The sequence below is a fragment of the Pempheris klunzingeri genome, chromosome 22, assembly GCF_042242105.1.
Source record: "Pempheris klunzingeri isolate RE-2024b chromosome 22, fPemKlu1.hap1, whole genome shotgun sequence".
Lineage (NCBI taxonomy): Eukaryota > Metazoa > Chordata > Actinopteri > Acropomatiformes > Pempheridae > Pempheris > Pempheris klunzingeri.
In genome coordinates, this window is record NC_092033.1 from 16,345,299 (window position 1) to 16,361,542 (window position 16,244).

The 16,244-nt window shown below is 43.5% G+C and overlaps 1 protein-coding gene across 1 annotated transcript in view; it reads left to right on the forward strand.

The window, feature by feature from the left end:
- lmo3 (LIM domain only 3) overlaps nucleotides 1-16,037 on the forward strand; it is a 42,176-nt gene extending 26,139 nt beyond the window's left edge. Inside the window, exons 3-4 of the mRNA XM_070853966.1 lie at nucleotides 7,320-7,445; nucleotides 15,932-16,037. Of these exons, the coding sequence (XP_070710067.1) occupies nucleotides 7,320-7,445; nucleotides 15,932-16,037 (232 nt within the window). The remainder of the gene's footprint in view (nucleotides 1-7,319; nucleotides 7,446-15,931) is intronic.
- The last annotated feature ends 207 nt before the right edge of the window (nucleotides 16,038-16,244 follow it).

Sequence of the window (16,244 nt, forward strand, 5' to 3'; positions counted from 1 at the left end):
GGTGATTTATGGCTAACTAATCTCAAAAGCTATGCAGATTAATTTCTGTATGCTGAGATAAAAAATAATTAGGAATTTCACACGACTTCTGCTGAAACCTCGCACAGTAAAAGTCTAATTAGTATCACGTTGCTTTTGTCTGCCATTTTTCCAAGTCTGATTTACAACAGTGGCCAGGTGCCCACATGAAGACGGTAATCAGACCGTGCCTTGTAGTCGACTGCTTCCTAAAATGCGTAAAATCCTAAAATGCACTGTCCACCTGACCCATAGCGTGGCCTGTGGTCGCATTAGCAAACCGGGCTATTGAAAAAAAATTGGAGAACAGCTCAGTCGTGCTGAACAGAATCAGTGACAACATTAAATCAAGACGCAGTTTTAGATTTGCCAGCGCAGATGGCAAACTTGTGGAACACAATTTGCCTACTCAGCTGAAGCAGATATCAGCGTCATTTCCACAACGCAGTAAAAGGTAAATAGGCGTTTCATTCAAAGACATTCGAACGGCTAACGTGTTAATTTGAATTATTTTGCAGAAGTGAGTAGTACAGTACCACGTGCCTGATGCTGGAAATAATCACTAGAGCACCAAGGTTAAATCCCTAGCAAATGAAGTAAAAAAGTAAAAAATGTATTTCTTTCAATTAAACTGCAAATTTGTGGGCTGTTTTTAAAGATTTATGCCTTGAGGAGGAATCAGTGGACTTGGGGTCAGAGAGTACTGAGTGGTAAACTAACATATTGCTGATCCCGATCTCTTCATGGAATTTACTACTACTCACTGAATATAGTACAATGCCTACCTTTAAGCGCAGATACTGCATTGGCTCAGTTCTCTTGCGGTATCTCCCAAAGCATGTTTCCATTCTAGTACAGCAACGTGCTTTATTCTTTCTGGTTAAACACACGCTACTTTTCTGCACTCGCAGATTTTAGATTTTCTCTAACTTTCCGAATTAACGAGGCCACCATTCTGTCTCTATTCTGGACACAAAACTGGCATTTTGATTTTAACTAAAATGCTTCAGTTCAGTCGTCTGGACACATTATTTTTTGGACCGTCCCCTCCAGTTGAGATTAGCTAAATTAGCTGTGAAGAGCAATGACTCGTGGGACTGTGCATGTTTGGTGCAGATAATTGCAGGGCTAGTGTGCCACAGCCTGGCACCCAGCTTGGGATTGCAGGTGGGTTGGCGTGGGGAAGTGCCTATCGAACTGCACATCTGGCTCCTGCGGGGCTCAAAATCGTTCATTACACCCTCTTCAAAATGGAACCAAACACTGCGCTGCCAAAAAACTGTAGTGAAAGCCTTTTCCTGGTTACTTTGTTTGGAATGTTTTTTTTTTTTTTAAGGAGTTCTTTGTTGTTTAAGGACAGAGGGACTTTAGTAAAAGTGTGAGTCGTTTCAGGACAAGAGGTTAAAGGTTAAAGATAAAGGATGGGGTCAAGTTTTGAAAAAAATTACATTTCAAAAGTCGATGCGCTCACTTTGGTAAAGCTAATATTTGATGGTAGTAGGACATGTCTGCCACCAGTACTTTATCTCTTCCTCTTACACTTTCAGAGATGCGTGATGTTAGATGGTGAGTGTTTTTCAAGCATTTCGAGGAGTTTCTATGGGAGCTAATTAGGTAGCAGTCTGCTGCTGCTCCTCAGGCTGACAGTTCAGGGGAGTGTTCCTCTGTATGGGCGGCAGTCTCTCAGAAAGCAGGCCATAATTCATCATTAGGATATCAGAGTCCAGGTGTAGATGAGAACTGATAGAGCCGGCAGCCAGGCAAGTCGGAGCACTCAAGGAGGAAAATCTTATCCCAGGGACAATTCCCAGGTCATGCCCGTGGTAATTGAAATAATTTTGCCCCTAGAGTTGTTTAATCACTGGCAATCACACATGCAGGGGGGACAAAATTGAGGAACGCACGAGTCTGATTACATCTGCCACCCTTAACTGTCTCCCCTCCCCCGGCTGCCTCGCTGCACATCAGCACCTCGGATTTCTGCAGCCCCACCTCCCTGTCTGTGTTCTCCTGCTCGTGTCAAGATTTTCTTGAGATGAAGCACCGACGGACGAACCATATCAACTATTTCCTGGCTGGCTCGTCCCTTCTGCGGACAGACTCTTGCTTGCACGGCCAAACTTTAGCTTCGCGTCACTGTTATTAAATTCCAAGTGGGATAGCAGCGTGGCTCCATTCCGGGGTGAATCATCAAATGGACAAAGCGCAGTCCCATTAAAAACAGCCTATGTTGAGATGCAACAAATCATTTGTCTGTTATTAACCCTGAGCCTGTAATTATGCAGATTGCCATAGATTTTCTCTGGGTGCCTGAGATCCAGGGGTTGTTCTCAGCGTGGCAGGCGGACGAGGGAACGGCCGTGCATTACTGAACTTGCCACATTCATCATGTTGACTGATGGCACAGGGAGTCGGTCCCCGGGTCCCGGTGGTTAATGTAGTGGGTAATTAACTGTCATTTGCCTAGTAATAGGCCGATGATCAATGGTTTGTGAGGAAACAAATTCTAATCCGGCAGCTGATGAATGCATGCCGAGGCTGGAGCAATTGAAGTGGTGGGAGGGATGGAAGAGATGGGGGTTGGGGGAAGGAAGAGGAGAGCAAAGCTGCCACCGGAATTTCAAATGGCAACCAGAGCCAAGCCCCCCCACAACCTCCTGCTGTCCAAAATGGATTAACCCAAAAAAGGCTTCATTTGTTGCTCTCAATCATGCTGGAATATACAGTCAGGTGACTGATGGAGGAGTTGATTGATCCTCTTGAGCAAAGTTTGCTCACTTTGCAGCAAATCATTGTAAAGGGTCAGTTCACCCAAATGACCCAAAAACACATCTCCCACGAGTGTAGATAGTATTGGTTTTGTCTGGTCAGGTTTTGAGGCCGTCAACACAATGAAGGTGAACTGAATTTAGCGTGTGCATTGAAAACAACATTCAGCAGCAACATCTCTCTCCAGAAACAGCATCCATGTCTTTCCTCACAGAATAATCCACAGAACACGTTGAACTCCCATGAAAACTGTTCAAAGTTCGTCATTAATAGCAAAACGCCAAAAACATTTGCTGTAATTTGTAACTCAAGGTTTTTCGCCCACACTGAATAACGAAAGTGTGCTCTTACCGTTCACAAAGTGAACCTAGGTAGAGAGTTTTGGTGCGTTGACAGAGCAGAGATTTCTAAAAGAAGGGACATCGTTCCTGCAAAAGGAATCCAGTTGTACAGAAGTAAAATATTGTATATATCTCAGAATAAAAAATGTTTTATGAGAGAAGTTTTACAATAAGAGTAATTATATTATACGTATAAAGCATGATTTTAATAATCTAAGTGCCGATAAATGTGTTAGCTGGAGAAGCACTGAATTCTAAGTTGGGTTTAACACCTCGACATGTCATTTTAAATAATAAAACAGCTACAGCCAAAGACTTACAACAGGACCTTAAATGCACCGCTGTTTGTTATTACTGAGTAATGAAAAAGATAAGAGCATTTCATCCTGCCTAATCATGGCCTAGATGTTTCCCATCAGCTGTTAAAGGGCAGATATCTGTTTTTCCTTCTCTTATTGAGCCATGATCAGATCATTTTCAGAGCGTCGCAGCAGCAGCTTTCCATCCGAAGTGATTTACTCTTTAAAGCAGCTGGAGTTAGTTTTTTTTTTCAGTGGCAACGTGTTGTCTGAAATATGAAATACTGATATTAGAACGTAAAATGCACCGCTTCACCATCGGACGTTTTTGCCTTTGTACAGTATGTGGCTCCATGTATATATTCCAGGATAATTTATGTCCTACACCCCAGTCGTGGGGGGTGTTGGGGGGGGGTCATTGTATTTTGGATTTAGCTTCACACAGCTGAGAAAAAGCATTGGCATGACACCACTCCTGCATTTTCCAAAGGAGGCAGGGGGCCTGCGCACTCAGATTGGGTTTTGGGGTCCACTGGGCTAAAGCCTTGTGGAATAATTTAATTGGTGTCTGTTTTTCTCTCATCAAATAGGTACCACTGAGCCGTACCAGGATGTAATGCACAGTGAATGCCTTTTGACTGAAACAAGGTGTTGGGCACTGACTGCCTCTATTCTCTTTCAAATTCAGATTTGAGCTAAGCATGAATTTTAATTCCATGTTGTATCTTCAACCTCTTTAAATATACATGCTATCTTGTCAGCCATGGATATGAAGTGTATGTCAAGCCCACTATTCTACATATGTTATTCTGTTTTCTTTCTTTTTTTGAGTCAGTAGACCCACAGTTAGGCTTTCTGGATAGGGCAGACAGCTGTACCACTGTCAGCCTGAGAGAGACGCATTAGAAATGTATATATTTATTACCAATTATAATCCAGTGCTGAAAGCATTGAGTCCCCGGCCCTGGGTCTTGCACACAAGGCCTCTAAACCGTCATCCTCTGATTGTGTTGGAGCCTGTGCCTTTGAATTCATTACAACCAAACCACGCTTAATTTGCCTCCTCCCTTGAGAGCCATTAGCGTCTGTGGCATCAAACTGGCGGAGCGGCGAAAGACGAGTGGCAGGTACGCTCCATCCATCTTCCCTCCCCGCAGGGTGAGCCGGGGCTTCCTGTGTGCTGCCGCTTTGAGGAGTGTTTGCCACACAAGAGCCCAGCAAGCCTGGCTTGCTAGATGCTAGGTGCTGCCACAGATGCAGCGTGGGTAAATCTCTGAAGACTGTTATCAGCCACTTCACTTCTTCAGCTCAGCTTGTTGGAGACACGCTAAAGAGATTGTTTGATTTGAGGAGGCAATGTATGTATTGTTCCCACTAGTCAGCACAGGTTGGAGGTGGTGTTAAATCATTCAAAGCAGTGGTTAAATCAGCACAGGAAGGTACGGGATGAATTATGCAGCAAACAAGTGGATGAGCGGCAGCCAGGAGTTTGAATGTTCTTTATGGGAATCCTAGGGGTCTTTGGATTTTTTTTTTTTAATTCAATTTTAGCTTATTGAGTGGGTCTTTTACATGGATTCCGTTTCCTTAGTAAAAACTCAGGCATGTACTGTCTGTAAAAATATTCTCCAAAGCAGAACTTCTCTTTTTCAACTCCAATACTTGAAACGGTACAATGTTGGTGTCCACTAAAGGCCTTTATTTCTGTGGGCAGTAATATTACTAATACACTTCTACAACTTCGTGTGACTGAGGCTGTCCAAAAACGACATATTTCACTGTTACGGGCAAACCTGCTCTGACAATGAGATGTAAATATTTTATCGCAACAGCGCGAATGGCATTTTTTATAAGAATTAATTCAAGTTGTCGCCAAAAACTTCTAAAACGTATAATCGTCTGAGTTGTTTGTGTGGCCTGACTTGTTGAAAGGCAAGCAGGCCTGGACAGCAGAATATAAGGGACATTTATTCACCTATTCAGAATATCTATCTTGGACCACATCTATCTATGTGCTGCACTAGTAAATGTTTTTGACTTGATGTCTCAGCCACATAGCATCAAACATTACACACCATCTGAAATATAAATTGTTTTTTTTTCCTTAAATGTGTGATCGTGCACGATGTGCAAACCTTTTACATTAAGTGAGGTATTATTGGTGGTCTCATTCTGGCTTTTTACTTTGTCACTTCACCTCAGAAGTAATCAACCTCTGAGGAAAGTACTGGGCTTATTTATTGATTCAAGTGCCTAGCAGATGGGAGACTGAGACAAACACTGGATGCTCACAGGTACAAGGACTTTCAGCCAGGATTTCTCAGAGCAAAGCAGTGTGACAGTCCTTTTTTTTTTTTTTTTTTCCAGTCCAGGCCACCTTAAATTTGCAAGAGATGAGAGAAGAGCATGGACAGACATGGCAAACAGTGAAAGAGAACACCGTTTTGATTCATGCTGACAGGCAGAAAGCTTAAAACATTGCTTTTTTTACACAAATACCTTCTATCATTTATAATCCAGAACCTTGAGTGCATGCTATCTGAAAATGATTCAGGTTACTGGAAGACAAGGACATTTGCCCCTGTACAGTGAGAGGAGGCTGCATCGTGACTCTGCCCTACAAAGTGCTGCTGTTATGCTCAAACACTCATGCTCATTATCTCACACTAAATTTATCATTTTCTTTTTTAAAGGTTTTTTTTTTTTTTTTTAGATGAATTACTCGGCTTTGTAAGAAGGCAAATCATCATTTTACATTTCATGTGAAGGCCTTCCGGCAATGCACATTTGCACAGAAAAGAGAAAGGACAAGAGATACCACAAATGTATCTAAATTTAGATTGCTCAAAGGAAAAGGCATAATTCTTTTAATTAAGTCAGCACTAATCCATCGAATTGGCCCTCTTTGTTTTCACCCACCTACCATGTTACAAGAGATATCCTTCATTGTCTCAAGGTGTGTTGACAGTGGCTCTTAATTCTGTAGGTATTCATGAGGGCACAATCTATCTGCTTCCTTTGCCTCTGGGAAACATACTTTCTGAAGGTTAATAAACAACCCTGCATATCCCAAGCCCTGAGATCATTTATCAGATTGCGATCTCTTACAGACTCTGAGAGTGGCATGCCGTTTTATCATTTTAACAACGACAGCTAAAAGTGCCTCAAGAAGTCTGCCTAATAGGTTATTTTGTTATATGATTTCGTTATCAGATATTTTTTCCCTTGCTAGTCTGGTCTAGGTCGCTGTGTAGTAGTAGCCCTGAATCCCTAATGAACTCACATTAATGTCCCCGGAGCAGGCGAAGAAATAATAGGGTCCTCCCTGGGCAGTAGTGCTAGCCATGTCCCATCTATTTCTATGGCACAAGCTGTGGCCCTGCTATTTTTTACTGTGCTACTGTAGCCCGGCTCTGTCCAACCTATTTTTGCGACTGATTCAGAGACCATATCTGTCTCTGCAGCTCATGTTAGTGTGTTTACCACAATCTCTTTGACAGCTGTCACTCTCATTCGCAGAGTCACCGAGAAGTAGCAGAAGCCGTCATACTCTTGTAATTCTGTTGGGTGTATTTCTGGTTATAATGGGATGGAAAGGGACACAGTGGTGGGTGGAGTCAAAATTATTTTAAAAAAAAAAAAGTGCTGTGTTCATGTCCCCTGCATCTGAATAATCAAAAACAATCTAATAATACAAATATGTTCTACCCATTAGGTCTTGAGGGAAAACATTCATGAAATAAGGCAGCATTTCCGCACTGTTTCCAGTCCTTGCGATAACCTAAGATAGACACCTCCTGTGTACTGAGGTTTCAGGAATGACATATATCATGTATCTTCTTTGTCTCTCTGTGTGTGTGTGTGTGTGTGTATGGGTGGGTGGATGGCTCAGGTTGTTTGGTGTTACAGGAAACTGTGCAGCTTGCAGCAAGCTAATTCCAGCCTTCGAGATGGTCATGAGGGCCAAGGAGAATGTCTACCACCTGGACTGCTTCGCATGCCAGCTCTGCAATCAGAGGTGAGTGATTGGACCACACTCCCGCTCCCGTCCCATGCCCTTCGTACATGTGTCTAGGCAGATGGCCGGTCGGGGGATGCTACATTGCGTCGAAGGGAATCCCAAGCGCTGCTTGGCGAACAAGATCCCACATCAGAGGTCTATCACTCTAACCAGCGACTAAGTAGACGCATCCAGGGCCACTGAGACACCTGATGGACCCAGCGCAGTAATTATAATCCTGCACTACTACTGTACAGTGTCAGCCTAGAGCTACAGGTGCACTTTCATGTCCATACATATGCTTCCCATCGGTCTTCATTACCTGCATCCTGTAGACAGGAAGTGGTCAGAGATCTTTCAGGATTCTGCATTTTACCACAGCACCAGAGGAGAGGGAGCAGTTTGGAGGCACTGAAGTCAGTGATAGAAAAACCCTTCTTTAATAAACTCCAGTGTCACCCACACTGAACTTCTCTACAATGACTTTATTATGTACACTGGTGCAATGCATTGCAATCCAACAGCCCTGCAATATGTCCTATCTCTGTGAAGCTTGTAATATTCAGTATTTGAGTCCATAGTTACTGGTGGTTCTTCCCATGATTCGTGCTTCGTTTTCTTTTTTCTTTGCAGTGGTATGCGAGTGCTCTTAAGGCCTGATTTTCCTGCCAATTATTAGTATGTATCACACATCCTCCAACCACATTTAAAGGCAACAGTATCCATTCTTAATGGCCAATCTCAGAGGCCAAAAGGCCTGCCATCGCAGCCTTGTACTGACTGCAAAAGATCCATTTTGCAAGACAGTAGTCGTGTTACTATGACAGAATGCTGTAGAGACTTTCTGGGAACATGCGTGGAGCTAATGAACAAAACCAGAATGCTATCAAAGGTTTTTTGAAGGTTACACTATCAACCAGAAAATCTTAGGGGAACATTAGGAAGGTTATGTGTTGGCTGGCTGTCGTTATTTCTCACATCTCTTTTCCCAAACTTGGCTGTGCTGCAGACGCGCAGACACAAGCACCCCCATGCACACATACACAAACCAGACACATTGTGCATGCTAAAGGCAAAGGACCTGGTTACACACAATTAGCACTCGGTTATTGTCTTGCCACTTCAGCTGGCTGCACCAGACAGCCTCTCCTAATGGAAGAAGTCAGCTAATCTTCATCAGCCAGGCCCAGGCAGGCCAACTCTGCTCTCCCACATTAAAACCCATTTAAGCGCGAGCAAATCTTTCTTTTTACATTAGGCCAGTTGATGAACTGTTGAATAAAATCGACGTTAGTGTGTTTCACATGGTCCGCTGTGGCCTTGCAAGCACCGTTGAGATGCCCATCACAATTTCACCGGGGTCTGGCCAAGATTTATGGTGTGGCACCGGCTCTAATTGAAGCTGTTCCTTAGCTCTGACTTTTTGTTTTCCATTTTGTTTCTTTACATTGGTAGAGCTGTTGGGGGAGAGATACCTGAGCAGGAATATAAATTTAAAGCATCGCAGTGTTTGCCATTACCTCTGAGTCCCCAGCCTAGAGGAACATCATTGCCCAAAAGTAGCTGAAATAACTAATGATTACATAGATGAATGGGCATATAAAGCTTGAAATCAAACTCTGATGCATTATTCTGTTATTCCCTCTGTCTGTTTCTAGACTGCAGGCTGTGGTTTTATGTCACAGTAAGATTTAATCTCTGAAGTCATAAATCTGGCATTTATGACAGTTAATTGATGTCTATCTCTTAGAAGATTTGGGATTCAGAGCAGGTTTAATGTATTCTCAGTGATGACCACAGCATTACTAAATAAATCTTGTCTAAGTGGGTTTCTCAACATTTGTATCCAGATTAATAGAATGACCTTTTATAAATTTTCTCAGCTTCAGCCTGAGATCTATCAAGAGATCTCACTTAAGATTCCCTGAATAGTTTCTCAGCATCTTGTTGCAGCCGGTCTGGAAATGGGCTCCTATTCTTTGTCTGGCATACCGATCTGGTGCCTTGTTCATCTACACCAGCTCTGTCCCCTCTCGTTTCCCAACCTCAAACAAACATGAAAGCCCTCATCGACCCCCTCCCCCAACGGGCCCTTCAATAAAGCAATCTAATCCATCTCACAAATGGCCCAGAGATTTCTCTGCGGAACATCGTCAGAAAATGTGAAATCTGATAAACAGAGCAGGCGATCGCGAGGTCAGCAGGGGTCACGCAGTGTAATTATCCGTCGCTCCTGCAGGTCAGCCGCAGCCAATGTTGGTGTTTGAAGGTTGAATTGCTACAATCAAGTATGTGCACACAGCCACCCCCATTACACACACATGTACTTGCTCATGCATCTATCCACGCCATCAGTTGCTTTGTGGGTACCATCCACCCTACTGTATCCCACAGAGCAAAGGCAGGGAACTCGAAGCCAGTGATTATTCTGATTTCATCAGGGACTCACTGCAGGACTCTAATGGTCATTGCCATCCTAAGCTATAAAGAGCCTTGCTTAAGTTATAGCCAATTAGTGGAGGGCAGAGATAGAAAGACAGGCCTGTCTCTGCGATCGTGACCTGCAACCGATTTCTTGTTCTTTGTCATCGTCACCATCAGATTGGCAGGGATGTCTTGCTTGCCACGAAAAAGAAGCATCGAGAACGGAGCCTGCTTCAGTAATAATATAAATGGAAAAGCCTCACCAGTTATCTCACTTGTGTATCTGCCAGAGAGCAAAAGCCTTTTTTCCCCCCTCTGTCTTTGCTCCGTGCATGACTTTGAAATGGTATCAAGCTGAGGGGAGTGAATAGCTCCTGTCCCTGGTCTATCAGTGAAAATATAAGATCCTACATTGGCTCTGATTGCTCATGTCTGCACCCAATGTGGCCTTACTCTGTTAAACTGGACATAAATCTACCATCGTGACCTTCCCACTAGCCAGACCTGTTATTTTTCCTACCTGAGCCGGGGAAAGGAAGCACCACCGTGGTCTTTGAGCCAAAGGGATGTGGGGCTGGTTCTGAGGAGGGAGAGGGTGCCGGTGAGGGTGGGGGTGTTGGGAATAAGGACGGAGATATGAGACTCCATCCAGCAAGCAGTTAGCCACAGATCAGCCCTGGGGGACAGCTAATCGATGAGGCTGTCGTCCAGCCTCATCATCTCGCCAGTGCTGGCCCAATTTCCCCCTGATGAGCTGGAGGCCACAGTCTAGGGAGGCTGGAGGAAGGTTAGAGTAGAGGGGAGCTGAGGGGAGCAGGATGGGTGACAGTGCAGGGGAAGGTCAGTGCTGATAAGGGAGGATGCTCCATACTGGAGCTTTGGAAGGAGAGACTGACACCAATTGGGTTCAGCACAGCTTAGCTCAGCCACTGGTGCCTTGTATGTCATGAGTTAGGCTTGTTAGACAGGGGCCTAATAGCCAATAAGGGACACAGTTGTCACTTTGTGTATGATTGGTGTTGAGAACTCAGAGCCTGTGCAGCCAGCCTACTAGAGAACACAATTTAACTACCTAATCCTGCACTACTGGAGGAGAAAAAATATCACAATTTAAAGAAAAACTGACAAATTTTATACAAGTAAATGTCACTTTTTCTCCACATGTGGTGATGACAGAATGGTGTTTCCACCAATAGCCAAGCATTCTAAAGATCCCATCTGTGTCACATCAGAGGTCACATCCTCCCTTTAAGACTGAACTCATCATATTGGGTTGACTAGTATAGTGCATGTCGCTAGCTTAATTTTGAGTTCCACTTCAGGGACGACCCATTTCAAAGAATACAAAAAGGGGGCGGCATTTATCGGCTTTAGATTGAATTAGCTTTGCCAAACCATTCATTTAGGCGTTTGGCCAGGTAAAGTGAATGAATTCAAATGGGACACTGCTTCATGTCAGGTGTCACTAGAAAGTGGCACAACAACATGCATGAAATAGTGTGGCAAGTTTGGTGATGTAGTGACTGCTTGCACTCGCAGTCACTAACAAGTAATCCAGCATAGATTACTCAATGCCATTTGTGCCATCATGCAGACAAATGGCGCATTCCTTTTTCTGGAGTTTATATCATATATTAAAGGGTCATATTAAATCAGATGGTGCAACACTGCTAATATGATGGCTTCCTCCATTTGTGGCCACATTGTTTGATTAACAATCTTTTCGGTGGTACAGTACAGAAACCAGACAATCGTGTGTGCTTAGCATCACAGTTGGAGAAAAGAGAGAATAAAAGACCAGAGCGTTTTAAAACACAACCGCAGTGGATGTTTAGCAGCAAAGACGGGGCCAAAATAAATAAAAAAATGTCAATCTCCTTTCCAGATGTGAAATTATATTCTCGACATTACATTCCCCAAAGAAAAATTCATCTTCAGTGTGTCCTTGTGCTGCTGCTGTCTGATTGCCCAGCAGCAATCTGCCAGAGAAGATTTACAACATGCTGTTACAATTAAGCATCAGTGTCATAGGGCCAAGTGTTTCTGAACCTGTATGCATCCTAACAGTAATTAGATTTGGTGCAGTTGAGACTATTTTCTCTCTTTGACAATCTCCCTGTTTCTTCATTTGAGTGGAAAGTGAATACTCTAGTTAACACGGGCCTCCGAGGCAAATTGCTGGCATCGCAATACATCTTTTAAGTGTGTGCCTGTGGAAGCCATTCTTTCTCTTCCTCCTACAACAAGAGGTCTCTAAAGACTCATTAGTCACAGTCACCTCTAAGTAAAGGAAGGAAGATGGAGGGAAGAAAGTGAAGGCAGTGCAGGGAGAGAGAGGAAGACAGCACCAGCAGAAGCTGGCTGACTCTAGAGGTAGAAACCATGACATGACTGCACACAATAACATGAATCCAACTATATAGATACTATACTCGTAACAGATGTGATGTTAAGGGAGACCTTTAAAGAAGATTGCCCAATAGCTGGCTCCTATGATGAGTACTGAGCTCACGCAGTAGCATGTGTTGCAGATACAGATGGGTAAATAAGTGGAGAAACTATATAATGAAAGCAGATGCTTCTATACATGCCATGGAAATAAAAAATGAACCATATGCAATGGTCTTGACAGTCACCAGATCTCAACCTAAATGAACAGCAGCATGGTAAGGCACCAGTATGCATCAAACTACTTCATATGACAACATCTAAATGGCAAAACTGTATATGTGCTTTGGATGACCGCACAGTCATAGACATAGACGGAGCTAAAATGCGTCACAAGTGGGAACAACAGTGCACCATTTTGGATAGTCTCTCCTCAAAGGAGTCAAGGAGCACTTAGGCTAACTTGCCTGGTTCACTGCCCATATCTTAGAATCTTTAAACATTTTAAATAGATCTGCTGTTCCGCTCATTAATGGGTGCCTCTCTCAGTTGGAGAAATAATTGAGCAATTGCAGCTGGGATTTCACTCTCCTTTACCAGAGCCAGGAAATGGCTCAGCTTTTGTTGAAAATAAATAAATAAAAAATGAACAAAATCAAGAATAAGTGCGATTGAAATTGCAGGATTTTTTCAGCTGTGCAGCTTAGAAAAAAAACTATCCACCTTTAAATTGACACATTTTAATGATCGTAGAAAAAAACCCCATCATTTTATCTACTCTTAGCTTTAGCCTGCGTGTAAACTGAAGATGACGTTGGCAGGATAGCAATATCACTTGCTAATGAGCCATTAAGGTATAATAAAACAAAATAAATCCCCCATCCAAACAGCAATCCAGTTTTATAGGCTTATACTGCTGAGACTAATTTAATCAAATTGTGTCCTTACTTATTATATTAGCAATGACCAACACAAACGAGGCATATATTCAGATTTTTATTGAAAGTCCAGCTGCAACAAATCAATATATCAGTGTTTTGCAATTGTTTTTAGAAAGTGGAAAACTAAAGCAACACACAAGGTCCTTTACTAGACATGCCTGTGATGGGCCCAGTGTAATATCCTCATCATAATTGGTGCACAGATGTCACATATGCTGTTGACATTTCACCGAGCAGAAACAATTTGGTCGTATGAAATAAGTGCAGTAGGGCAGGGATAAGAGCTGTGAGAGGAGAGTGGAGAGGAGGAGGAGGAGGAGGAGGAGGAGGAGGAGGAGGATGACGAGGAGGAGGGAGGAACACGGTCCTACTAGTAGAGAAAGGGTGTAAAAAAAAAATAAAAAAATAAGGGGAGATAAAATTGAAGTGGGAATGGGCCTGGTGTCAGTAAAGACAGACACTAATAGATTCTGGAAGAGAATGTGTTATTTTAACAGGGCATTTTTATCAGCGGGACGACATTGTTACATTAAGCACGGCTCTGACTAACGACTATGTCAAACAGCCCAGATGAATGGATATTAATTGTCTTATGTTTAGCTTGCTAATATAGATGTTAACCACAATAGATATGTAGGAAGTAAATGCAAGTGTGTGTGTCAGGCTAAACTTTTTTTTTTTTTCTGATAAAAAATACACACAGCTAATCATGAGTTGCTGGCTTATAGGAACATGACGTACAGTGTAGGGATGCATCTAATGCTTGTTTTAATCTGCAGATTATTTTCTCTATTAATTATCTCGTTGTTTTGTCAATAAAACATAAGAAAACAGTGAAAAATGTCCATCACAGCATCCTAGAGCCCAAGATGACCTCATCAAAGACATTTGATTAGACAAAACCCAAATATATTCATATATTTCATATGTTTGGATATTAATATTCCATTTATTAAAATGTAAACAGCAACCAAACGGAACAATCCAAACATTTTTGGATATTTGCTTGATAAAGTACTTAAATTACTAGTTGCCAATTCATTTTCTGTCCTGCCCAGTTTTGTAGTTCCTCACTGTTGTGCTTACATTCGCTTACTTATACCTACAGCCTGTCCAATATGTCTCCAGTCAAAGGTATCTCAAGGTCATGTTATCAGTGTTGTGTGAGGGAATGTGATTTTATTTCCACAATTACACACAACATTACACTCAGATTCACCAGTTAACCTAACCTGCATGTCTTTGGACTGTGGGAGGAAGAGAACCCATGCAAGAAGAGGGAGAACATGCAAACTCCACACAGAAGGGGCAACAGTGCTACTCTAATGGTCAAAATACTTGAAACTTTAGAAAAGAAGGCTTTGCAAACTCACACTTGCTTTGGACCTAACTGTGCTAAGCCCTACGTTCTGTAAGTAGAAACTTTGGAGAAGTTATTTGTCAAGCATAACTGTGATAATACTCTGGTTGCATAAACAGTAGCTCGGCGAAGCTGATTTCATGTGCAAATTCTGGTAGGGTGAGTTCAAAACATGCAAGAGTGCGAGATGAATGCACACCTTCAGGTTCTTGTCGACTGGTTCGTAGGAGAAAATGTCCAAAGCGGGCAAAGAGAAAGCTCCAGCACACTGTCCCTGTTATGTGCAAAAAAACATGCAATGTTTCAGTCTCTTAAGACCTTCATCAGGTCGTGAAGTTGATGAAGGTCGAGATTGGTGTCGCCTACACTGCGTACTGTATCAGCGTCATCCATTACTGCCACGTTCACGACTTTAAAAAGCTACATCATAGTGTGCAGCTTTACATGATATTTCTTTTCAAAATCAGCGTCAACTCTTCCTCGGAACATTTGGCAACACTCTCACACTTTTTGGTATTTTGTGCCAATACCTACGGTGTATTTGAATCCTGTTAATTGGTCCCAAATGGATGCAACAAATCATGCTCTCAATCTGCCCCGCGGCCCTGAATAAATGCTATGAACAGTCCAAGCTCGTCAGGTACCCGAGCTCCTTCCGCTGCGTGCAGCTCCCAGCACCGAACTCTGCAGTCTTAACATCCAGTGAAGTCAAAGGAGGCGAGGTTCACTGTCCCCCCCCCCACACACACACACACACACACACCAGCTCCACCTCCCCCCTGGTAAACACTGGCACCGCTGCTCGCCGACCTTGTCCAACCTGCACATTGAGAAAGATAAGCGGCCCTCAGGACAATACAACGAGAGTTACTGCCCTTACGCGTTCAACATAATCTCCACTTGGCGCTGCGCTGAAAGGTCAAGCATAACTGTGCCCCCCCTGGCTGGAGCAGGACGGGGCTGCTGAGGTCGGTGGGGGTTTCTGTAACAGCTGCAGGAGGAAAGGAACCCCTGCCTCAAACAGAGATAATTCTATTCGTATACCCCAGAGCCACCCCCCCAACACACACACACACACACACTTACACTAAACCCCACCCCCTAAGCCTTGCATATCCCCTTTTGTAATTGAGTTGACTGTTTCCTAGAGGAGAACTCCTCGTCTGCACGGCAGCATTGCAGCTGAAGGGGAGTGTGTGTGTGGGGGGGGGGGGGGGGTGGCGCCGAGGTTACGGTAGCTTAAGTAGAGATTTTGCACCATAGTTAGGAAGCTAGTGCTGCAGCCGGCTAGGCCTGCTAGCCTTCAGCTCAGTACTAATGATGAGATTCTTGCTTTGATGCTTATATAAACCCCCCCCCCCCTCCCTCTTCTATCTCTTTGTGTGGTGCAGGTTTTGTGTGGGAGACAAATTTTTCCTGAAGAACAACATGATCCTGTGCCAGACAGACTACGAGGAGGGGCTGATGAAGGAGGGCTACGCTCCCCAGGTCCGCTGACCCTCGTAGGCCAACAAGGAGGCGAAGGAGGAGGAAGAGGAGGAGTGGGAGAAAGAGAGAGACTAAAGGAGAGCTTGTAATCACACAACAAAAAGCACTATTGCCTCCTGTCCAGCTCCTGTCCCCCACATGTACATAACTAAGCAAGCCTCCCTGGGAGGGGACACACTGCTGTACAGAATAGCCATAGAGATGCCAGTGTGGCAG